Genomic DNA, 24,876 nt, shown 5'->3' on the forward strand with positions numbered 1-24,876 from the left:
GATTGACTTGTTCGGTGTATGATGGTAGGAAATAGTTTAATAAACATGGGGAGAAAGGATATTGGACCGCGTCAATCTGCTCCTGCGTTTTGTGGTCCATACTCGCTCTTACCTTCGTGTACTGTTATTTGTTGATATATAATTGCATTTCCGGACAGTAGGCTTTTGCTCTTCTGAGAAATGGAGTACTGCTTCACTCCTGCTAGTCCTTCTTCGCGGCCTTCTACTGCTGCTCTTCTCCATCCTCAGGTGATAACTCTATATTCAACTTGGATATTTGAGTGTCTTGGAGGAAGAGTAATTACTAGGTTGAGATTTGGTTGCTTTCGCTTTGTGTTCTTCTCTGTCTCCTTTGTTACCTCTGTGGGATGTTTTCTTTTCTTTTGACTAATTTTGCCTAACTATGTAACGTGGATGACCATGAACCTCTTCATCAGTTCACAATATAGTATATCAAAAAGAAAAAAAAAGAAAGTTAAAAAAAAGGAAGCAGATGAATAGACTGCATAATTTTTGAAAACATGTCTTATATATGCAAGGTAATTGAAAGTGGCACAAAGATCACCTTATGCATAATTTTTGATTTTCTTTCCAGATGTATGATTTTTAACGAGCATCAACAGAATATACAACTGCAACTTTAAGTAGGATTTTGTGATACTTCTTACTGCTGAACCCATTTCTTGTTGAAGTTTCTAGATCGTCCAATGTCATTTACAATTATTTGCTGATGGTTAACTAAATTAACTGTTCTTTCAGGGGTTTTCTTCATCATATACTCGTAGAAGTCATTCCAGTGCATTGCATCTAAAGGTGCCATCCCATCAATCTAAACAATTTATCCAACTTACCCATACAAGGGATCAGCACAAAGGAGCCTCCCGCTTTGTATATTCAAGACCATCAAAGGGGACCATAATTGCCAAGTCTGGTCGACAAGCTTGGGATTTTAGTAGATTTTTTAGAACATTGTATTTCTTCAATGGGCCCCCAAATCCTGTCGAGGTTGGTTTCTTAACATTCTTACTGTTGTTGGTGTAAAGGCTATTATTATTTTCTCTTTATGTTGAGAATACTCTATGTTGCGCTTATCTTTTTTTTAAAAAAAATGCGAAGTTCATCAGGTCTCTGATTGAAAAACTGGCAAGCCCAACCGCTAGTGAACCATCGAAGGAGATGAAAACTTCTAGTATAGTCCTGGTAACTGGCGCTACTGGTGGTGTTGGGCGAAGAGTAGTTGACATCTTACGCAAGAAAGGGTTACCTGTTCGAGCACTGGTATCTTTCCATAATGAAATATTTATACACATTCTGATTGGTTTATTGCTGAGATCTTAAGATAGACTCCCCCCTTCATCTTATTCATTAAGGTTTTGGACTTACTATGGATGTCCAGGTTAGAAATAAAGAGAAGGCTAGAACCATGTTCGGACCAGATGTGGACTTGGTGAGCTGCATGCACTTATTTGACTTTTTTTTTATTTTTTTTATGTTTTTACAGAAAGAGATTATTTCAAATTCAGTTTCAGACCTATCGGAAAGTTGAAATTATATCTACTGATGTAGATGTATATGCAAAATGTTGATATCTGAAGCTTGATTGAGCAAACTATGTTAGGACACTTTATTTTTTGATTTTAACTAATTATACAGCATTGAATGGGAATTTCTTTTCCAATTATTCTTTTGCTCTGCGGATGCATCTAACTCTATTTCTAATCTAGCATTTTACAAAATATTTGCTTGTAAATATCCATAGCTCTCAAACTTTTTCAGATTGTTGCAGACATTACAAAGGATGATACATTAGCTCCTGAATATTTCAAAGGAGTGAGGAGAGTCATAAATGCGGTCTCTGTTATTGTAGGACCAAAGGAAGGGGATACTCCTGACAGGGCAAAGTATAGCCAAGTATGTTCTATCCATATAGAATCTACATGATGAAGCACATCTATTGACTATTTTTTCTTGATCTAAATTGAAAATGGACTCACTTGAACTTTGCCTCAATAACCCTGACATTGCACATCTGGTTTTGCACAGGGAATCAAATTCTTCGAACCTGAGGTAGTAAAATGGTCTCCTAAATTCTGCATCATGAGTAGAGTTGATTCCTGAATATATATCATATTTTCCATCTTATACTTGTTTAAATTTCTATCTTTTGCTATTTTTAAATCCATGAATGTGACCAATTTCCTTTTTTAATCAGATAAAGGGAGATTCACCTGAAAAGGTAGAGTACATTGGAATTCAAAATTTGATCAGTGCCATAAAGAATAGTGTTGGACTACAAGATGGAAAACTGTTATTTGGATTCAGAGGTCTGCATCACTTCTTGACCTGCCTATTTAACAATCGATGAATATGAACAATTCTGATGAATGAATACAGATAAAATATGACTTATTATGCTGTGCAACTATTTGAAATTTGCGCCCAAGTAAATGAATGTAAACTATTTTCTCACAAGCAATGTAGTGGTCCTATGGGTTCCTGTGAAATTTGTATCATTTATGCAAGCATACTCAAGTTGTGGAGTACTTGTTTGTTGCATGATCTTAATTAAGAGTAGTGGCGTTTGTTTCTGGCATAATTTTCATCTTCTGTCTATGTTCTGGAACATGCTTGTATGTGGCCATTCTGTCAAAGTTGAGGATTGGTATCCTCCTTCTCTCGCATTGCTTTTCTGCCATATTCAATATGCTGTTTATATTCTCTGAGGATGATGGGTATCCAGAGAAGGGACTAGAGAGCTTCGTTACATTCTCTTGGAAAATATTTAACAGGCAAAGGGAACAGCAAATGAAGATTACAGGACACAGGAGGTTAAAACAAGTACAAAGCAATGTTGGGAATTAGTTTTGTCTTTATTCAGCATTTTTAAATGTGTTAATCTTGCATGAAGTCATGGAATTACGACCTATTATGTTCATGACCTTGTGATGCACTTCAATGGAGGTTTAGAGTGCTCTAGCTGTACAGTGTGGATCTAGGGATTTCGGATTTGATTTCATTTGGCAACCAAATCATCTCGTTGTTGCTTATGATGAAGCAAAGACATTCTGGCTGTGATGGAGGTGAAGGCACTGGCTTTTAAAGTTAATGTCAATTTGCTAGCATAGCAAATCCTGTTTATAGTTTTCTTTCCTTTTTCAGATTGTTAACAATGGGTGAGAGATGAAATCAATTTAAGGGGACAAAACTGGATTTATTGGACAGATCTAGGTGTCTGATGTTGGATAAGCAAATGGCATCTGCCAAGAGAAGAAATTGCATCATTTCTGGTTGTTAGTGTGGTAGGAGTTATCTATGTATAGAGAAGAGGTTTAATAGTTTGGAACTTTGGATGCTAGTGGCACAGACTAACTCAAGGTAAGGGTTGAGGGTACTTCTCTGTTGTACACCTACAGGAGGATATTTGCCCGCTGATTGGGGACAGGTTTTGTCCGCTGTCCACCTACAGGAGGATATTTGCCCACTGATTGTGGACAGGTTTTGTCGTGCAGCTTTAATTCCAATGTGGTTGAAACGGGCTAGAATGATATATCTTGAAGATGATTCCTAACTACATTATGGTTTGTTTTTTCTTTGAATAATAGTTTGAGGACCTTATAGTTCTGCAGTCTTGAGGTTGTGACCTCAGATCCTCGAGCTTTTTAGATTTTATTTCTTGGAGTTAGGATCTATATCTTCTTTTAATCTATGGAGGCAATGTAGGCTTCCTTTGCATAATGCTATTGGAAGCCCCAAGATTTGAGCTTGTTGGAGGTACTCAGGGAGCTTTTGTTGGCTAGGTGTTTTACACAAGGTTCTTGCAAATTATGATTGGAATTACCCACAGTGCCTTCTAAGCTGTCACTCTTGCCCATCATGATTTTATTGTCGGCTATGAATGCATTTGCATAGGAGGTGTGGCATAGATTCTCTCTCTCTCTTTTTTTTTTTTTTGAGAGTATCAAGTCCTAGTAAAAATTTGCTCAACTCTTTGTTTTATTTCCTCTTTCCCAACCAAGGATGGCTTCTTGAGTGACTTGGTTTGTTATGCCTGCAAATGTGGAAGATATGGAACTTACAAATTCTAAGCTTATTGGTGAATTTCCGTAAGTCAGTTTTATAGGTATTTGGTAATAGGTATTCAGGTGGTGAGCTCTAATGGGCGGTGAGTAAGTTCATGATGCCACAATTGATGACCCATGAAAAATATTGGAAGAATTTAAAATGCAAGGCTGCAGTATTAATTAGTAGGCAATAGACTCCACTCAACAAGGAAACTTTTTGACATGGAGGGGAAGAAGCCAAGGGCTACTTCCTCAACTGTTCTCCTCAATGCCAATGTTTACTCTACTTACTTTAACTCCATGGTGCCACTTAGTATGGTGATATTCAATGGAGGGGCTGCCCTTTTGGATTCTGTTTACTCATAGATTTGCTTTTCAGTAGGTCGGGAGAATGACCGACTTAATATATCTCCCTGTTTAAATGCAGCACAAATGCTATAATTGGTCATCGGTGGAGTTTGTTGAAACATATATTTGCATTATCTTTATGTGAAGTCAAATCTAAATATCTATTCAGCAGTTGACCTTGCTTAAAACAAATAATAATCCAATAAATGTTTGTGAGTCATTTCTGAGCCATTGCTTTCAGTTCATCCTTATTTTCTAGTTTGATATCTCCTAATTTAATTTGACTCTGGTGGTGAATTAAACATTTTTTTCCCTTTTATTCCCCCAGCCCATATTTTTTTTAACCACTCAGCATACCAGTGATAATATTGTTTATGTTTTAAAGATCCTAAAAAAGTGATAGCTATGTGCACTTTCATAACCTTCCTATGACATTCTACTTGTAGGCAATTTGTCAGGGAAGCTTGTATGGGGTGCCTTAGATGATGTTGTCATGGGAGGTGTTAGTGAGAGTACATTTCAAGTTGACCCGACTGGTAACGAATATGGGGGACCAAGTGGGTTGTTCAAAGGTTTCTTCTTGTTCTCTTTTCACTAACTATTGTTGGGTGATTTAAAGCTAAAGTATGGAGTGATATCTATCATAATGTCTCTTTTATGTTGCTACATAATGTTTATATCTAAAATACATAATTTGCTCTTTCAGGAGTTGTTTCTACTGCAAACAATGGTGGCTTTACCAGTATCAGGACAAAAGTAATTGTTCTATCTTGTCGTGATAAAATCATAATTTTCTTATATTTCTAAGTATGAAATATAATGTTTATGTAATAGAACCAGTATCAATGTAGGAGTCCTAGGTATAAATCTTTCTGATATCTATACCAAAAATAGGACTTGATTTGAATTCTGGTAGTCTCATGCTTAGGACCTCAATGCCATGAACATTATTTTTTGTCAAATCATGCTTTTGCTGTATTAAACTGTTATGATCAATACTTTTTCCTATGGGGTACATTTAGTGTTTATTTAGTGTTTAAACTATATTAACTTTATCATTCAAAACTTTATTCTGTGCCCTTTAAAGATAATTCAGTATTATCTTTGGGATATAATTGCTTCATGACAAAATCTGGTGTTCCTATAAATTCAGAATTTTTCTGTACCTGAGGATCTTTCAGCTTATGATGGTATTGAACTGAGACTCAAAGGTGATGGACGTCGTTACAAGCTTATTTTACGCACTAGCGCTGATTGGGATACTGTAGGATACACTGCTAGCTTTGATACTGTAAAGGAGCAGTGGCATACAGTAAGATACACTACTGTTTGTATATTAGATGTAATAATATTTTCAGATAGTTCTAATTAACTATTTTTTTCTGTTTGCTTCAGATAAAGATACCTTTTTCATCATTGAGGCCTGTATTTCGTGCTCGAACTGCAGTTGATGCTCCACCCTTTGATCCAAGCAACATCATTTCACTGCAGGCATGCCTCTCTCTCTCTCTCTCTCTCTCTCTCTCTCTCTCTCTCTTTCTCTCTCTATTCTATCATTCCTTATATTTGCGTCCCTTAAAGTCATGAGAAAACTGTTTTACAGCTTATGTACAGTAAGTTTGAATATGATGGAAAGCTCAACCCAACATTTGTGGAAGGCCCATTTCAGCTTCCATTGTCAAGCATACGAGCATACATAAATGAGCCAATCACTCCCAGGTTTTATCTCTTAACTATGACTTCAAACTATCATTATCCACATGCTTTATGTTGGATAAGAGGCCAAAATCCCCAGGAACTGTAATATAGAAAGTTCTCAAACTAATGTGGCCAAGACATTATGTATGAATTAACTGCATAACATTGACTACTGATTTGCGTGGCCAAGTGTGCATATTAAGTAGTATGTGGAAGAATCACACCTCTTATGTGGCTTCACGTTGCAGGTTTGTACATGTGAGTTCTGCAGGAGTTACCCGACCTGACAGGCCTGGACTTGATTTAAGCAAACAACCCCCTGCAGTGCGCTTGAACAAGGAGTTGGGCTTTATTCTCACATATAAACTAAAGGTCTTTCCATTGCATATGTGAATAATTATCATCCATTATGCCACAGTTATAGAAATGGAATGATTTTATGCAGTGCAGAATAGCTTGAGCATAATAGTTTCAGATATGGTTGACAAGTTTGTGGACAACATTTATTAGAAAAATATTGAACCCTCCTAATTTATCTGAGTGTTTTTGATCAGGTTAGATAGAGAGATAGAGATAGATAGATAGATAGAGAGAGAGAGAGAGAGAGAGAGAGATGGTTAATTTCTTTGATTGCTCATGAATTAGTTAATATATGTTGGAAAAGGGGGATGGTATCACATGGAACAACCTCTGTCTGGGACTCGAGCATTTGTGATATGGTCACCAGAACATAAACTTTTAGGACCTATATGATGGAATGCGTATGATATATTTAGTTTGGAGTCATTCGAAGACGATAATTCTACAAGATTGCTAGCACAGGAGACTGCTTTGAACCATAATAGTAGCTTCGAGTTGCATGTGCCGATGAAAGTGACAAAATACTTTGTGGATGAAGTGGTATATTCCATCGCCACAAATGAGTAGTGAAAACAAGGCTCATTTTAGTGGAATACCATTATGGTCCTGCATCGGTTGGATCAGAAGTATGGCTTGTGCAATTCTAGATTTTCCATGGGTGGCGTAGATGAATTGATTCAAACTTTAAGGCTTAGATGGTACAAGTGCAATTGATTATTGGTATTTCTTGTCTGCTTATTGCTGGGGATCACTGAGCATGTTAATAAACTAGATGTGTTTCTATGGCTCAAGAGGCCAATTCAGGAATATGATTCATGGTGGTACAGAAGAATCAGTTAAATGTGGGCACTAATTTATCTATTAGCCATTCTTAACAGATCATTTCTATTGTGTACATGTTCCTGCAGGGGTGAAAATTCATTGTTATTTTTTTTTTTTTGAGAAAAATAAAAAACAAAAACTCATGCTGAAGCAAACTTCAAGCTTGTGATTTCAAAAGTGTGTTGTATGCACATATATGTGTGCGTTCGCACACACAGAATGGATGTTTAAAAGCAAAATCTGTTGGCTGTAATTTCTAGATGTTCCGTTGGCATACTTCCATGACATACTCATAGGTTGATACATAACCTTTTCTGATAGCATGTTTTACTAGATAAACTGAGGTGTCTGGCAATGAATGTTTCTTGTACTTATTATCAATCTTCACTCCAAAAAAAAGTTTTTATCAATCCCTTATTTGTGCATCAGGGGGAGGATTTGATACGAGAAAGTGGCATCCCTTATGCAATAATTCGGCCCTGTGCACTGACTGAAGAGCCTGCGGGAGCTGATCTCATATTTGACCAGGGAGACAATATAACGGTATTTAGGACTCCCTAACATTTATGTTTTTCATAACTGTTGGGACATCAATTTTTCTCACTTACTGAAGGTAATGGGCCATAGGTTCTATTGGCTGCCTAAGAGTACTCCTCTAGTGTTAGCAACTCCTATCTTCACCTGTAGTTCTTAACTATAGTGTGTTAAATGTAATTTTTCAAGAAAATCATAATGAAGTACTAAAATTTTATCTAATTGCAGGGGAAAATTTCAAGGGAAGAAGTAGCACGAATATGCATTGCTGCTCTGGAGAGCCCACATGCATGTGGGAAGACCTTTGAGGTCTGGCACTTATTATATCATGTAGGATTTTAACAAAACCTATTAGCTTTTGATCGTGCTAATATGAAATGGCTTAGCAATTTCTTCATTAGTGCTCGAAGAAGTTCGGTATATTTGACCACCCTCAATTAGTTATCAATTATTGCATTGTCTATTGGTGCAGTTTCCATGCTTCCTCTCATGCTTTTATTTTCTTCCTGAATACCCATTTGCCTAAGTATCCTCAACTCCAATAAGGTCATCTTTTTGGATAATGGTCTTGTCAGTTTATGGACGGGGGCTTTGCTGTCCAATCTCCATCTGATGCAAACGGTAACAATTAAATTTAATTGTCACAAAGTAAAATCTAATAGAAGGAAAGAATTTCTTGCATTTATATCAACTGGATATAATGAGGGAAATAATTGGCAAGAATTCACTATCTTTTGGCAGGGAGCTTGGTTTGCACCATGTGATTGGTGGCAACAAGAAGAGTACCATGATGATGTTGTCTCTAGAAATTTACTCTCCCTGTTTGTAATTGCATGCAGGTCAAAAGCACCGTACCATTTAGTGAGCCATACACAGTGGACCCTTCAAACCCTCCCCCTGAAAAGGATTATGATGTGTACTTCAAAACTTTGAAGGATGGAATTACAGGGAAAGAAGCATTGGAAGGGAGCTTGGCGCCAATTTGAGAATTGTGCACAACTTTAATTGATGCTTATGAGATAATCCTACTTGTACAGCTCTCTCTCAAATGTAAGTGACCATCAACCCTTAATTATAATTCTCTTAAAGTGCTTTGGTATGTTTCAAGTCATTGTGTATTTAAACAGGTCTTCAGCCCGGATGAATCTGAATATTCTTCCTTCCCTATATGGTTCGCTCTTGATCAGCCTTCCTCCAATTCACTGGCAGAATTCTCTATCATTTGCTCTGTGCTTGTTTGGCCAGGAGTGCAGTCTCTGCATGTATGTTACTTCTAGTCGTGGAGTTACGTGATTAGCAATGCTTGATTGTACAAATTCCGGATATAGATGCCTTTTGTAGGTATTAAACCCAGAATATCTCTTAACAAGCATGACAAAAATTTTGTTTCTATTTTCTTGAATGCTTCGGAGCAGCATTTGGTTGCGTAAGATCTAAGAATCTGATCCAAGTGACCTAAATTTTAAGGTGCACTTTGTCTCTCGTCAGGTGATAGCCTAAGACAGACAACTTTTAGTGCGGCATGCCATAAATTCCGCTTTGGTTGGTAAGCTTTCATCATCTTCTTTTAGTAGTTGAGTATCTTCGTTCTATAATTAACTCACTAATGGTAGATGGTCACATTTAACACTTGTTTCGTCGTTGTTTCATTTTCTGATCAATAAATTAAGACTCTTTTGTTGCCTCTGCTTCGGTTATCAGAACAATAATCCAAGTCGGGGCATGACGGAGACACACTCACAAGCTAACCAACACAAAGAACTGAAGTAAGAAATGATGGGACTCCAATCCCTAAGAGTTGAACATCTTTTTGGTACTGTGGTACAAGACACAGAATGAGAATATTAATTTACACAAAAGATAAGTTAAAATGAACTTTATAAACTTATAAACTGTCAGCAATTTAAACACATTCACTAAAAACCAGAAGAACAATTCAATTATAGAAGGCAGATTGAGCTGAAAAAAAAATTCCACGGCCCTCATCTTTGAACCCCAATGAATTTTCCAACACGCCAGCAACCCTCCCTCCATGTCGTGCGCCGGCAACAAGGCCAGCAAATGGGAAAACAATTAACGTGAACTGATGAAAACTAAAACCTTTTCAAAGATATATTTAGAACTCGTTTGGTTTGCGAGAGGCGAAAGAAAAGTATTGCTAATGAAAAAAGAAAAAAATACTTTATATTTGGTTGGAGTTTTGAAAGGAGAGAAAGGTGGAAAATAGCTTGTTCATGAAATAAGATTTTTGTATTTCATAGAAAATAAAAATTTATATGTGATATGAAAAAAATTCATTTTCATCTACTAAAAATTGGGATATTTGTTTTTTCAAAAGTGCTCTTAAATTTTTCGATGATATGTATTTCACATAACTTTTCATATAAGCTACTCTATAATATTTCTTTTTTTATGGTCAACTAAATATATAAAAATTATTTTTAAAATATTATATATTCAGATATCTACTTTCTTAAAAAAAATATTTAAGTGGGAAAAAAGGCAAACCAAACGAGTTCTTAAAGAGTACTTTGTGATCAATTCGTCTTGAGAGCATGCAAGACCCAGCGAGGTGAGGACAGCGCCACGCGGCACCAGCGGCAACCACAGGCCACTCTTCTGGTATTCGAAGTTGAATTCTGACGTGTCAGACAACTTGACGCGGTGTATTCGAAGTTGAATGCTGACGTGTCAGACAACTTGACGCGGTGGTCGTCGGCGACGAGGTGGGCCGTTCTTGAAGGAGAGGCTTCATGGGATGGAGACGGGAGTGGTGGTCTGTGAGCTGCTAGACCTTGGTGAAACTGAACGTATTGGCTAACTCCATGATTAGAGGAGGAGATGGATCATGAATTAGAGTCGTAAAGGTCGAGAGCGGTCTTTTGAATGATGAGAGAGGGTGGTGTCTCCTCCCGCTTTTTAGACGGGGAGGAGGAGAGTTGAATAAGAGGATGGTGGAAGTGACGGAGAAAAACGATGTGGATATCGGTCTTTTCGTTAAATAATGGAGAGGACGTGGGAAGCATGATTGTGGAGTCCATTTGCCGTTAGAGCTTTTTCCCTTTGTTTCCTTATTCCATGCCACCCGGCTATGTTACGTAACCACCGCATGGGTCAAGCACACTAACCTATTCTGCAGGATCAAATGTGATATGCGATATACTTTGTAAATATTAAATATGGCACAGTATTCTACTCCGTAAGAGTTAAGTATGGTATTTTGATTCTATTACCATCATAGTATTAGAGTCAAGTATATTTAAAATTTAATTTTCTATGAGTAAAAGTTTGGAGGACCCTATCATCTGCCACGTCTCAGAGTTATAGAGCAATTTAAGAAGATGATACCAGTTCTGCATATTACTCATGTGTTTGGAGAGGTTAATCGGTCAGTTGATTGGTTGCAAACAAAAGTAATTATGAGGATATGGAGTTTTTTGAGATGGATGTTTTTCCTTGGGAGTTATTAAGATTCGTGCCTGCTAGGGCTGCAGAGCATATCGATTTTAGTTTTGGAGTCTCTCCTCCAATTTAAGTATTTGAAAAAAAAAAACACGAAACATTGGACTTAAATAAATAGTCCTTGCATTCACTGGTATATGCCTTGAGAAATGAAGGGTCCCTCTATGGCTCCCTTGCAAGCTATTTTCAATCTCTGTTTTTTTTGGCTTAAGCATTTTCAATCTCTTCAATACCAACAGCACTACTTTAACAGGCGATCCTAGGGCAAGCGCCATACTCTTAACATTATTTGTTCACGCAATAGCCGTTTTTTTCTTTCCAACCATATCATCAAACTGGCACATGAACCCACTCCGACCAAGGGACCAGTGACATGTGTGAAACGTACATGATATAAATGGTAGCTGATACATAATGTGACATAGCTCAATCATAATCTATGCTTTAATACATGCAAAATAATAGCCGAACTTTTTCCAGTTTCTTAACATTAGGAAATACGGTGCGGAGTGGCAATTGAGAGCACTCTATGGCAGAAGCCACATCTAAAAGCTTCATTCACAGTGATAACTTTATAGCATCATCCTTGCGCCAGAAATACTTTTCCCCACGTAAAATGATTTCGCATGCTTGGCACCGGCCCGATTCTAAAATCTAAACGGCAATCAAACACCATCACGGCGGCACCACCAATGGCGATGAGAGCGGAGCCATGAAGGCATTAATGAGTCTTCTATGCAAAGCAAGTTCTAGAAGTTCGGGGTATCATTTTGGAGGAAAACTCTATCAAGATGCTTGATTGAATTCTATAGGAGAAGTTGAGGGTGCTCGACCACCAGCTTCTAGAAGACATTCGGCAACCATTGAGGAAATGTAATATCTTTCATAAAGTGCACGTATTTCGGAAGACAAACAAAGCTGCTGGTTGGACCGTATCATTTGCTGTTCATCATTTTAGAAATATTTTATAGACTTGCTTTGTATCTATTTCTCTACTTATGTATAGTATTTTATCTTTTGATTTATAGTGCTTATGCAAGATTAGTATCAGCTGCGGATGTATAAAAAAATAATAATAATAGGTAATGCGTACTAACCCGCTAAATTCACTCCTAAACGCTCGTCCCGTGGCCGGTCGAATGATTCAAATCCAGTCCATTCCCCAAAAGGGAAGCCTTATCCGCACCATCAATAACCCCTAAATACCCCTCTCATTAAAGCATCGTCAAGCGACTGAAACCACAACCCTCTCCCGTCAAGAAACCCATATTAGTAATTTCCTCCTCCACACCGACTGTTCCATCTAAGAAGCCGCCCCGCATCGCCTGTCTCGCTTCCACATAAAAAGATCCGGCCCGAGCCGATTAAAATCTCGCCTTTCCCCTATAAAAACGGGAAAGAGGGACATAAACGCAAGCCACCATCGCCACCGGCCTGCGTGACCGAGGAGGAGGAGGAGAACCGTATCGTGCCCAGCTCTTTCTTTCCTTCCTTCTTGTTCTTGTTAATTAAGATCCAAGAAGAAGAAAGAAGCACGAGAAGAGGGGAGAAGGAAGAGAGAGATGGCGGGCTACAGGGCGGAAGACGACTACGACTATCTGTTCAAGGTGGTGCTGATCGGGGACTCGGGGGTGGGGAAGTCGAATCTGCTGTCGAGGTTCACCAGGAACGAGTTCAACCTCGAGTCCAAGTCCACCATCGGCGTCGAGTTCGCCACCCGCAGCCTCAACGTCGACGGCAAGGTCATCAAGGCCCAGATTTGGGACACCGCCGGCCAAGAAAGGTATCTTTTTCTTTTCTTTTGTCTTGTTTTAAAGAAAAATTACTGTCTTTGCTTTCTTGAGGTAGGGCAAGGGTTCAATTGAGTGTAAAGAGTTAGGATCTACTGATGGTGGCTTATTATTAGCAAGGGTTTCTTCTTTGGAATATCTGTTAATGTTCTCAGTTGAATCGATCTATTACTGACACTTTCTCTGGCTTCTCCTCCTAACCTTCTTGCTTCTTGAGTAAGTTTCTAGGCTGTACTGTTAGATCTCAATCTTGGACAGCGGTCCTTTGTGATAGTGATGTGTTAGAAAGGGATAAATACACGATTTGTTGGTATGTCGGCAAGATCCTACATGCATGTCAATGCTCTTTTTTTTTTTTTTGTATGTCTGTTTCTTGATCTTGTGGTAGATTACTGAACAAAGCATGCTATCTGGAGGGGTCTGTGCCAGCGAATCAGCTGGACGTCCGGGCCATTTGGTTCTGGGTAAGATTGGAAATATTGAACAAGAGACCGCATGCTGTTGATGAAAATTGAATTCAAAAGTGACGAAAAATTAGATGGACCGAGTCTTTTCCTAGATCTGGAGCTGAGAATACCAAATAACAGTCACTCAGAACTCTAAAGAAAGCTTAATGGATATGGATAGTCAGGACATTTGTAACCACCTTTCTTTGTTCGGCATTATGGAAGCAATTCCCTTAGTTGAATGGTGGATCAACATGGCTGTTTGGGAGAATTCCTGCTAAGTAGTCTATCTGTCCTTGCTAAAAGGAACACATCCTTTGGCTTGTTACTGTAACTCTGAGCTAATGGTACTTCACCAATTCGATATCGATAGTAGTCTATCTGTCCTTGCTAAAAGGAACACATCCTTTGGCTTGTTACTGTAACTCTGAGCTAAGGGTACTTCACCAATTCGATATCGATCCACACTTGCTAAAGAGTGCATTTTGCAGGGGAAAATATGCATTAAAGACATTATCGACCATTGATCTTGAACTGTAGTGGCAATAACATATCAAAATGGTTAACTTTAAATTTCAAGAAATACTAGAAGATTTAAATACTTTTCTAGGTTTACTTGAGATCAGAGACTTAGTGATGATAAACTTTTCTACATTATGTTGTTAGTATTAGATTGCAGGAAGGAGAGGGTGAAAAGCTAGTGTCAAACTATGATTGATGCTTGTGACACATTGCTTATGGAAGCATTTCTAGTGGCACCACAAGTATTGAGTTCTAGCTCATTTCTCTTTACATCACAAGTTTTGAGTTGTTTAACAGTGGTACACTGAAAAATTCTTGACATCTTAGTTATAAGTGCATGTAAGTTGCCTAAGTAAGATCATAATCAGTTTTTAGACAGTGGAGGTCTCTTTTTTAGAGTTTTTCTGAGGATCAATATTGGATTAGTCTTCTTATATAGAGGCCAATGGTAACAACAACCCAAAGTGAAGGTTGCTACTATAACTATAATGGATAGAATCCACGTCGATCCATAAATGAATGCTTGGGATGTCTACCTAAGAAAAGTGTGCGTGTGCGTACACACGCGCGTGTGCGCGTGCGTGCCTTTAGGAAGAAAAAAAACCATCAAAATTTCCAACTGGCACAATATTTCTTTATATTCTTGGAACTGATGCTCATGCCAGAAATCAATTCTTGTAACTTAAGCCCATATTGGACCAAAATTATACAATCTATCAGGGTCCAATTTGGTCATATCAAGCTGCTTCAGTCAAGTCCTAGCCTAACCCACAATAACATTCATACATGTCCCCATATCCCCTTGCACCCACATTTGCGGATGGTAAAGAAATCATTGTCTAGAGGATTCAGGGTTAGATATGGAGATAAACTGAAGGGAGCGTTGGAGGCGATGGATTTCAACATTGGCGAGAGAGGGATCAAAGATTTTGGTTTTGGCGTAATGAGGAAGTATTTATGTTGGATCATTTAGGATTTGATCCTTGTACTTTTTCAGTTAGAGATCCTCCCAAGGTGGAGGGTGGCTTAGCGATAAGGAAGAGATCTCTTATTTGGGCCTGCAAAGAGTATCTTTGCTAAAGTAGGTTTCCCTTCTTCATGTTGAAGGAAAATGAAAAGAAAAAATTTGGATACTATTCCAGCCTATAGGTTACTTGTTGGCACAATGTTGCACTTGAGTTTTGGTAGTTTCTCTGTTGTAATGTTTTATTTCTTTCTAGAGTTGTTTATAGAGAGATGGTTGTATGAATGCATATATAGAATATTATATATACTTTTGCTATCCCTACTTTTGGATGATATATGACATTATAAATAGGTCGACCTTTGGGTTAGGTAGGATTGACCTGGGGCTGACCTGATATCTATTATGATCCAATGAATGTATCCAGATTGGTTTACTGCTATTAATTTTTTGAGTCATCTGACTCATTTAACCGAGTCAGCTTTGTGGCCCTTTGTGCTAGCCCATGCTATTTGCTTACCTACTAGAGTGTATGTATCATCTCAGTAAGGTCACAAACGTATCCCGAATATAATGCAATATATCCTAAACTCTTTTCTTTACAATGCTTAGGGGTGTTGACTGTGTGGCTCTTGCCAATTCCATAATTTAAGTTAGCAAGGTTTAAAACTCTCAAATTAGACTCTTTGGTTTTAGCTTAACTCTCACTTTGTGTGTGTGTGTGTGTGTGTGTGAAATACTTGGCTATTTAGTTCTTTTTTTTCCAGTTGACTTGGGTATATAATTATTGCATTGTCTCAATATGGGAAACATGATAATCATATTAAGTTTACTCTTTTCCTAAAAGAGTTTTGTCTGTTTTTTCAGCTAAACTTCTCTAGATTCATTTGCATTGTCTCAATATGGGAAACATGAAATCATAATCTTGTTTAAAAAGCTCATGGATTTTTATTTCATTTCCGTATGAATTCTGCATTGAAATCATGATCTTAGCCAATTTCATAGTTGAATATTTGTTTTCCTGACTCATTATTTCTTTCTTCCTTTTTTTTCCCTCCATTTCATACGTTATCTTCTGTGTGCTGACCATGAGTTCCAAGTCATTTACAAGCTTCCCCCTTTAATAATATGGACATACTAAACCATCTTTGTGGATGGATGTTAAATAGTCTCTGGCTCTCTGCCATCTTTTCTCTCCCTTTTATTCATCTTCTTAAAATTTCTTTTCTTCTATCATGTTCTTATGTTTTACCCTCAAGGCTAATTGCTGTAAGCTTGTTGTCTCATCTTAATATTAGTTTACTTCTCTTTTGCTTTACTGCTGTACTTATTGACATGGAAGATTTGATGTTCCATATCATTTTATTCTCTGCTGGATTCCACTATACAAAAGTAGGCCCAAGATCAAGAGGGATTTTTCGTAAGCAAGCTCTATTGAAGCTGATAACAGATTCAAAAGGAGCCTCCTTCCTTCGGATCCAAACCCCTTTTTGAGTGTTTATAATAGGTTTCTTTTCTGTTGCATGGCATGTCCATGTATTTTGGTTCGTCTTTATGGGCAACATATGATTTAACAGCATATCCCCTAGCACCCCCTCAATTTATGGATCTGATTGAATTTTTCTCTTTGCTAATATTTTTAAATGGGATTCTTTCAACAATATGCAAAAGAACAATTTCCTGGTTCTTCTGCTCTGAAATATTTACATAAAGAATTATTAGACTGTTACGGTGTCTTGACTGCATGTCTGATCTTGAGACACAAGATTCTGATGTTGGCCATTCTGCAGCATTGCATTCATGTGTGCTGGTTATTATGCCTTGTAACGCCCTGTTTCAAGCAGGGTGCATGAATATATTTTAGATTGCATCTTCTGTATGAATATATCTTTGTTTGCATCTTCAGTAACATTATGGTTTATAATCTATTATTAACCTTGTGTTCATGCTTTACTTGTTATACCTTGTCGCAGGCCTATTATGTTGGCCTTTGTCCCCACACCTCTCTATTTTATTGGGGTGAAGCTGCTTCTTGGGACTCTTTAGTTAAAAAAGGAAAAAAATTCCTTGTGAATCCTTTGTCTTTGTAATACACTAATGAATGCATGAACTAATTATGAAGAGTGAACAAACACTTCATAGTCTAACATGCTTGATTACCATGCTTGCTTACAGCAATGCTTACGGACTTTATTTCAAGCTGGCCTTAAATCTTTTGCCCTGAAAATAGTATTTTGAATTGGAAACTTCTTGAGATACACAAAGCTTCTTCTGACTGAAACTTAGGAATATTTGTCATTTCTATATATAAAATAACTTGAAGGTGTTCCCTTTTCAAAATGAAAGTTAAATCAATCCTGCAGATTTAATATATGTTCTCACTCATTCTTGGCCAACTTTAAGCTTCACCCATCTGCTCATTATTTATAACCTTACATTCAATATCTTATTTTTAATGGAAGGTGTAATGGCTGCTTTGGTCAATTTTTCTAGTTGTTTTGCCCATCCTTGGAAATAACATGACTGTAGAAGAGGCCCATTCAGTGTCGTGCCATTTGTCACCCTCCCATCCTTGTAAATAAGATGACTGTAGAAGAGGCCCATTCAGTGTTGTGCTTTTTGTCACCCCCCCACCCAAAAAAAAGCACACACACATGCACATGTGCGCTGGCACACACATCCCTCCACCTAGCCAAAGCTGATCCTGTACTGAGTTGCTAAGGATCTACTTCCAAGTCTACCCGCATTTCTCACAATGCTAAATTTAGTCACCAAAAGAAGATTATCATACGTGATACCCTCTGGTTGCGCTACTCCTTATTAGATATCATCAACAGATTTTACATCCCTCTCAAATATAGGCCACCAATGTATGATCCTTAGCATTGATTGATATAAAAAAATGCCAAACAATAACATCTCTGTGTTCACATGCTTCATTTTCAAAAATTTTCTTGACATAATATTATTGATTCAACTAGAGGACCGCCAATTTTAATGAATTCATCAACTGGCAGTTGCTCTGATTGTTGGCCCACTGGTTAAACCTAAGACTGCCACGTAGCATGTACAACACCACTAGAATGTATCTCCATATCTCCACCATAGGTCCTGAATTTTACTCCCCCCCTTGGGTGAATAGTGCCTTAGTTAATAGTGGAGTAGATTTTGATTAACCTAAAACCACTATTATGACTTCAATAAATTTTCAACATATAATTAATCATATCAGTTCTTCTAACAGAAGCCATTTGGATTAGATATACACTGTTTTTTTATCTTTTGACTGTTTAGGGTTTTGGGATTAGGGTTAAGGGGACCCTTACAGTCATTACATTTTTTCACCCTAGATCTACGCCAAATGATTCACAATAAAAAAACCTCAACGTAGGTAATCCTCCATTTCAACCTAGGAATATTCTCATTTCGACTTGACACCCAATGGCAAACTCCCACTCACACTCCTTGAACAAAATCAATACAAGGGAAAACTTAAAATATAAAACGGTCAAATTCTCAGCAACCTTTTCTACTGCCCTCTCTCATTTTGTATTTTAGCTTCAATAACTTGAAGAAGCTGTCGTACAATTCTGTGACACTCTCATGACCAAATTGTAAGAGGGCTGCCTTCTCTATTTCCCTCTATTTTTTGTCTTTCAGTTGCATTAACCTGAGCACGCAGTCCAGTTCTGTTAGGCTCTCCAGACCAAATTGTAAGATGACAATCCTATTCTCCTTTTGACAAATTATACCCTTATCCTCTTCTAAACAATCTATGTCCTTCCAGATCCACATCTATCAATTGTGTCCTTTCATGCGTCACAGAGTGATGTACATCCAAAGCTCTGATTACCGAGTTACTTCTCCCTAAAAATACCCATTTCTTGTTCTTAAGTTACAACTGTCAAAGCACTTAAAAATGATTAGGTCTCCCTAAATCTCTCCCTTTTCACTTTAAGCAATTGCTCCCTGTCCTGAGTCTGATTCTCAATGCCTTATATTTTTCTATACCTTTACTAATTTTGTTATAATGAAGCTATCAAAAAAAAATTTTACTGAACAATTTATGGTTCTCTTTTTCCCGTAATCAGTCTAGTGAATGATAAGGAAGCTTATCACAGAAAACTATCTAGCGTTTATTTTATTTATTATGGTAATAGCCTATATGAATTATACCTAAAAGAATAATGTCTGTGAATGGTTTCAGGTGCATAAGCTCCCCACAAGCATCGACTACCAACTTTTCATAGCCCTTCCATTTGGATTTTTCTGCTTTCAGCATAATGATGATCTCTCGCAATAAATTAATATTCCAAATGTTAATCTAAATCAAATTATCACTGCGAGTATCTCATGGTGATGCGATAGTCCAGTTTTTATGTACCAGGGGGTTATAGGGAAGGTATCATGTTCTGCTTGTAATACTAGTAGTGTCATTAATTATTTATAAAAAATATATGATATCATCCACCCTGAGCAAACAATATGGGCCAATATTGATTGCTTGCCTTGTTAGTAGTATCTAAATGTAGAAATTTAGAATTTGTACTCTTAAAACTGTTTTAAAGTTTCTTAGCAATGTGAATACTTGGAGGCAGGTGTAATAATGATGTTCTCATAGTTTGGAACAAGTACTGATCGACATTTTGTATCATTAAGAACTCTCCCTTTCAGCTGGTTTTACATGGATACCTGGATTTTTTTTCCCCTCCCATTAACTGGTTTTTGGCAAGATTGATTACATTACAAGGCCATGATGCTGTGCGGTAGCTGACATGGACACTATAATGAAATGAATGATTTTGCTTGAGCTGGTACCATTGAGAGACAGTTCCGCTTTAGGCCTAGTTTATGCATCATTTATCTCTAACCTAGTTTAGTCATATGGTGTACCTGCTATGCCAGCGTAACTCACATTTAAGTGCAGGTATCGTGCCATCACCAGTGCATACTACCGTGGAGCTGTAGGTGCATTGCTTGTCTACGATGTTACTCGGCATGCGACATTTGAGAATGCTGAGCGCTGGTTGCGGGAGTTGAGAGACCATACAGATCCAAATATAGTTGTTATGCTTGTTGGAAACAAGTCTGATCTTCGTCATCTTGTAGCCGTTTCGACGGAAGATGGGAAAGCTTTTGCAGAGAGGGAGTCACTCTATTTCATGGAGACGTCTGCGCTAGAAGCAACAAATGTGGAAAATGCCTTTGCTGAGGTCTTAACACAGATCTATCGGATTGTAAGCAAAAAAGCCGTTGAGGCAGGCGATGATTCCGCTTCTGCAGTCCCCAGTAAAGGGGAGAAAATTAATGTGAAGGATGATGTTTCTGCACTAAAGAGAGTTGGCTGCTGCTCTTCTTAAAGTTGCAACCAACCTTTTCCAAGGTAAGGGCCTGTTTCAGATGAATTGTGTGACTTAATGTAATTTCTTTTCTCCTCTGGAGTCGACAATGTTTGTAGCTGAAGGGTTTGGATAGGTTCTGTTTTTATTTCGTCATCCAAGAACAGGAGAGCTTGATTCGGTTTGGTCTTTACTAGATCTGATATGGCCGAGTACTATCGGAAAGTTGTTCCTTAGAGACATACAGATTTACATCTCCATGTTTAGATTGTAGCAATTGTGCACAAATTCCAAGTGGATTCAAAGGTTCAAATTATCGACGATATATGGTAGCACACTGAAATCCACGAGTTCTAGGTGATGGTATTTCATACTTTGTGCATCATAATTCAGTTTTCAACCCATTATGCGAGAAAGTGTGTACCAATAATGCTGCTTATTTTCTGAAATATTTCTTTCTTTTCCGGATCAAACGCTCAACCTTTTATCTGGAGAGGTAAATTGTGGATAATTCAACTTTTCCTATAACCAACTGGATTCGATGTACCTCTTGTTACTCGATAATGTCAAAGAACGCTAGTAGCCAAATAATAACAAAATCGTCCACAAGCAAGCCTAAGATATAATAAAATATTTATGGGTAACCGAAAAGAGTGTGTTTGGGTCCGCTGCCAAGTAGATACTTTCACCCTCGTTTGCTTGCATTAACATTTACCATTTGGATAGGTTTTAACTTTTCCGTGTACGATCATGTATGCATCACAGGATCCACCCAGATCTAAAAATTCTCAGTGCATAGCAGGCAGGCTGAAGGGCGGACCCAACCACACTCGTCTCCAAGATAAGTGTGCTTAGCTAGTCATAAAATCTTATCAAGTAAAAGGAAATGTGTTCAAAATTCAAACACATTTACTTCTTAAGCGTTAGGAGAAGTTGGTACTATATACCTACTAGCATAATTGGATGAACGACAGCAACAATAGCTTTGGGTAATTACCATACAAATTTGACAAGCAAAACATGTATAAGAAAAAATATATATTTGATAGCGTAGTCTCGATCTAGTACTTGATACCGTAAATCCAAATCTCTTCCAATATGAAATGCCAGCTTTTAGATAGAAATCAAATTTAATCCTCTTCCGTTAACTGCTGCTGCCCCCAAAGCAGATAAAGATTCCATGCTGGTAGTTGGTTTATCCACCTACGGAAGCACTGATTTTGGTGTGAATTCTACCCTCGTCGCCACACAGTAAAAATCAGGTTTTCGGGGAGCCATGCGCAAATGTCTTACGTTAAAAGACAGGCAATAATTCATTTAATAGGCATAAACCGTGCCTTGTAAAATGATCAATTAGCTGATGTCCGTGAACCAATTATATAATTATAGTGTGCGTGCATGCCGTCATTTGTATGATTACATAGGTGCACAGCAGTTACATGGAAAAATAGACGTTGCTAGTGATATATAGATCGGCCGCTGCTGCTAATTACGTACAACAAGATGAAGCCGAGTCAAACAATGCAAACACCTCCAACTCTATCATCATTTCTTAACAATAACTTAAGGCATATTTGGTAGGAAGTAGTTGAACGCTAAATTAGAAATAAAAATAAAAATAGAAATGAGTGACTTCAGTTCCAACCGTTTGGTTGGAGGGAGTTCAATTTTCATTTCGATTTTTGGAGCACTACGAATATCCCAAACCCTTCAAAATTCAATCCTTTCAGAGCGTTCCTCCAAAACTCAATCCTTACTCTCCTATAGTATTCAAATTGCATTCTGATTCCCATCCCTATTAGAGCAACAACCAAACACATCGGAAGATGTTCACGCCAATTCATTCTAATTCCGATTTCGAAGCTGATTCTATTCGCGAACTCAATGCGCTCTTAATCTCTCACTCTTTTTAGCCAAAAGGACAAAAAAATAATCTAATAAAAATAGTAAATAACTTTATACATTAGTGCAAGTGCATTGTATGGTGTACTCACCGAGAACATGGTAGGTTTTCTTGTTCCAAAAGGATTTTAGAGTGCATTTCGTTTGCAATCGGAATCATAATTGATTGAAATAGAAATTAGAATAACCAAATTTCTCGACGCGTTTGATTTATGACAGAAATTGGAATAAAATTTGAATACTAAAAAAAAGAGTCTGAATTAAACTTTATTAAACTTTGAAAGATTGGGGCATTTGTATTCTTCTCAGAATGGGAGTCCTTCGTTCCTATTTCTATTCTCATTCAGGAATCCAACTCACGTCAGTTAACTAAATAAATTTATATGATTCGCTTTTTCTCATGCAGCATATAACAGATAGATTTTGATGCAAATTGTTGTTAATTTTTTTTAATCTCTTTTTTTTCCCTTCATTCTATCGATATCGCCCCGTCAACAAAGAGCTACAGAGCAGTGCTGCAATCCCTGCCGTCCATCTTAAGGACCAGCTGCAGCAGATCGTTGCCATCTCTGCGAGCCGGCGCTGCAAAGCCTCACGAAGAAGGGAGTCTCCGCTTCCTGCAAGCAGCTCTCCCTTACAATCAGACAATTACCCTAATCATCCCATAGAACCCGCGAAACAACGATCAGAGGAGTCAAAGCGATAGGAGAGTAGGAAGGTGGGAACGAGAACGAGAACCGGCGAGGTCATGATGGCGGCAAGGGGAAAAACTTGCGACCCGGTGCACTCGCGCAGTTGATTAAAGTATGGAGATACGAAAAAGTAATCGTTAAAGACAAGCACCGACGAAAAATTATTTCCTACACTGTATACATCATATATATTATATATCACAGCCGTTCGTTTTCGTAGTGGTGTATCAAGTGAGCTCTTTGAGTAGATCATACAGTAATAATTGACTGTGATTGGTTGCGTGTACGGATGACGTGGTGCAGGAGTGTCTTCATGTGCATACAAGAACATTTATGGAGTCGCACGGCGCACGACACGCTCTCAGGGGAAGATGGGTAAGGCAGCGCAACGATGACGTCATCGTATCATCCGGTGCTCCCGCAGCACGGCGCCGTCGTTAAGGTGCACCGCCGGCTCTCCTCCCCTCCCACGTGCCTCTCTACGAACGCTCGCCGGAACACCGCCGAGCACTCCGGCAACTCCCCCAGGTCCGCGAACATCGAGTCCTCCTCCCCCTCGCCGCCGTGGCCTGCCAACCTTTCGCACTCGTCGGCGAACAACACCGCGATACCGGCAGTGGCGCTGTCGCCCCCGGCGCAGCATATGGAGCCGTAGAGGTGGGCGTCATCGGTCTCCGGCGGAGAGGTGGACCCGACGTCGGAGAACCAGTAGAGTTCGTTGGGCGTTACGAGGGACGACGACTCGTCAGCGATCAAATCGGCGAACTTCTGGTCCGGATCAGCTGGACCGGGCGGGACTGATTCAGCCGTGGCCGGTTCCGGGTAAGGGGTCGGGGCTTCGACCGGCCGGAGCTTGGAACTTTGGTGGTGGTTTTTTGGGAGGGGCCCGGAGTGGTTGTGCTGCCCGGCGTACGTCATCACCAGCATGGTGGGGTCCACGCGGCTCCTCTCCACTTGCTTTCTCGCCGGGCACCCCTTGTGGCTGCCGCACCTATAGTAGCCCCTGGAAGCGAGAAGAAAGAGGAGGCGCGTTATAGCGGGATCCGACTGTGTCCGGTTAAAGTGCACCGGAGGCGGCGCTTGATAGGAGGGGAGGCAAATGGTACCTGGGATAGGGGGAGCCCTTGATCGGCTTCTGGCCGTACTTCCGCCAGGCCCAGGAATCGGACGGCGGAGCAGCTCCGTCGCCGTTGGGTACGGACACCACTCGTTTCTGGACCGACCGCCGGCTATCAAAATAAATTTAATTAAAAATTACCTAATATAAAGCTAATTAGAAGAAAGAAATAAAAAGACCAACCTTCGGTTGGGGGAGGTACGGGAGGGAAGGCGGGTGGAGCTGTTGAGGTCAGCGGTGGCGGGCGGACAGACATCGTTGGATTCGGGATCGATGCAAGGATCTTCCGGATCGCTGCTGTCGGAACGGCCATCCATGACGTGGATTCGCCGTACTCCACTAAATCCGAGCCGTTGATTTCGCGATCTCCGTTCCTCGGTCCGTAGGGAAGTCCGGAAACAAAACGAGAAAAGAAATACTAGAAGAATATCGCGGAGGAGGTGAGAGAGAAGAAGCGGAGGGAGAGAGGAGGAGAAAGAGCAGGGGGGTGCGCCTTCGGGTTGGAAGAGAGGTTAGGTTCTTGAACCAGGAAAAAAAGGGTTAGGTTGCCAGGCAATGCGGACGGGTAGCCCCATTGTCCTTTTTTTTAGAATACTGAAATGAGTAATGGAAGGAGTATAAGACGCTATTTGGGTATATAAATTAATTGAAGTGATTTGATTATAATATTAATAGGTATTGTGGGGCATAGCGTTTTTGCCTTTGTATATTAAGCCAGCATGATTCAATAAAAAAAAGAGATGAATATTTTATGATATGTACCGAAACGGAGAGCATCTTCAAACCTCCATCGTTAATATCCTCCAACCATGGCTATTC

At 39.0% G+C, this 24,876-nt stretch overlaps 3 protein-coding genes across 11 annotated transcripts; 2 read left to right on the forward strand and 1 right to left on the reverse strand.

Moving 5' to 3' along the window:
* The first annotated feature begins 109 nt into the window (after positions 1 to 109).
* LOC103707347 (NAD(P)-binding Rossmann-fold superfamily protein) lies at positions 110 to 9,380 on the forward strand. 9 transcript variants are annotated; one of them, XM_088722531.2, is made up of 18 exons: positions 110 to 249; positions 760 to 1,005; positions 1,117 to 1,278; positions 1,397 to 1,447; positions 1,777 to 1,911; positions 2,044 to 2,067; positions 2,213 to 2,324; positions 4,856 to 4,981; positions 5,116 to 5,165; positions 5,563 to 5,721; positions 5,805 to 5,900; positions 6,013 to 6,128; positions 6,356 to 6,479; positions 7,719 to 7,832; positions 8,052 to 8,132; positions 8,663 to 8,873; positions 8,951 to 9,164; positions 9,291 to 9,380. In XM_088722531.2, the coding sequence occupies exons 1-16, from the start codon at positions 181 to 183 to the stop codon at positions 8,807 to 8,809; spliced, it is 1,812 nt and encodes a 603-aa protein (XP_088578657.1). In that variant the 5' UTR covers positions 110 to 180; the 3' UTR covers positions 8,810 to 8,873; positions 8,951 to 9,164; positions 9,291 to 9,380. The 9 variants fall into 9 exon arrangements, with proteins under 9 accessions (XP_088578657.1, XP_089787071.1, XP_089787072.1 ...); XM_089930945.1 differs by having other exon boundaries at positions 9,312 to 9,380; XM_089930946.1 differs by lacking the exon at positions 9,291 to 9,380 and adding an exon at positions 8,296 to 8,444 and having other exon boundaries at positions 8,052 to 8,153; positions 8,565 to 8,873; positions 8,951 to 9,215.
* A 3,206-nt stretch (positions 9,381 to 12,586) lies between these two features.
* Positions 12,587 to 20,689, forward strand: RABA1D (RAB GTPase homolog A1D). The gene is made up of 2 exons (XM_008791795.6): positions 12,587 to 13,068; positions 19,935 to 20,689. The coding sequence occupies exons 1-2, from the start codon at positions 12,848 to 12,850 to the stop codon at positions 20,365 to 20,367; spliced, it is 654 nt and encodes a 217-aa protein (XP_008790017.1). The 5' UTR covers positions 12,587 to 12,847; the 3' UTR covers positions 20,368 to 20,689.
* A 2,388-nt stretch (positions 20,690 to 23,077) lies between these two features.
* Positions 23,078 to 24,661, reverse strand: LOC103707350 (putative WRKY transcription factor 65). Its single transcript, XM_008791796.6, has 3 exons — positions 24,241 to 24,661; positions 24,047 to 24,169; positions 23,078 to 23,943 (listed from the first exon to the last, which is right to left on the reverse strand). Exons 1-3 carry the CDS (start codon positions 24,372 to 24,374, stop codon positions 23,346 to 23,348), a joined length of 855 nt encoding a protein of 284 aa, XP_008790018.2. The 5' UTR covers positions 24,375 to 24,661; the 3' UTR covers positions 23,078 to 23,345.
* Positions 24,662 to 24,876: the final 215 nt, after the last annotated feature.

Source organism: Phoenix dactylifera, chromosome 5, assembly GCF_051530095.1.
Source record: "Phoenix dactylifera cultivar Ajwa chromosome 5, Ajwa_hap1_PhDact_Kaust_v1.1, whole genome shotgun sequence".
NCBI lineage: Eukaryota > Viridiplantae > Streptophyta > Magnoliopsida > Arecales > Arecaceae > Phoenix > Phoenix dactylifera.

Bases quoted from the DNA above. Each gene is read 5' to 3' on its own strand.
- LOC103707347 (XM_088722531.2), top strand. From the start codon at position 181: ATGGAGTACTGCTTCACTCCTGCTAGTCCTTCTTCGCGGCCTTCTACT. The intron at 2,325-4,855 runs GTCTGCATCACT...TTCTACTTGTAG, and splicing joins ACTGTTATTTGGATTCAGAG to GCAATTTGTCAGGGAAGCTT. The intron at 5,901-6,012 runs GCATGCCTCTCT...ACTGTTTTACAG, and splicing joins GCAACATCATTTCACTGCAG to CTTATGTACAGTAAGTTTGA.
- RABA1D (XM_008791795.6), top strand. From the start codon at position 12,848: ATGGCGGGCTACAGGGCGGAAGACGACTACGACTATCTGTTCAAGGTG. The intron at 13,069-19,934 runs GTATCTTTTTCT...ATTTAAGTGCAG, and splicing joins GACACCGCCGGCCAAGAAAG to GTATCGTGCCATCACCAGTG.
- LOC103707350 (XM_008791796.6), bottom strand. From the start codon at position 24,374: ATGGATGGCCGTTCCGACAGCAGCGATCCGGAAGATCCTTGCATCGAT. The intron at 24,170-24,240 runs GTTGGTCTTTTT...TTATTTTGATAG, and splicing joins CGTACCTCCCCCAACCGAAG to CCGGCGGTCGGTCCAGAAAC. The intron at 23,944-24,046 runs GTACCATTTGCC...TCTCGCTTCCAG, and splicing joins AAGGGCTCCCCCTATCCCAG to GGGCTACTATAGGTGCGGCA.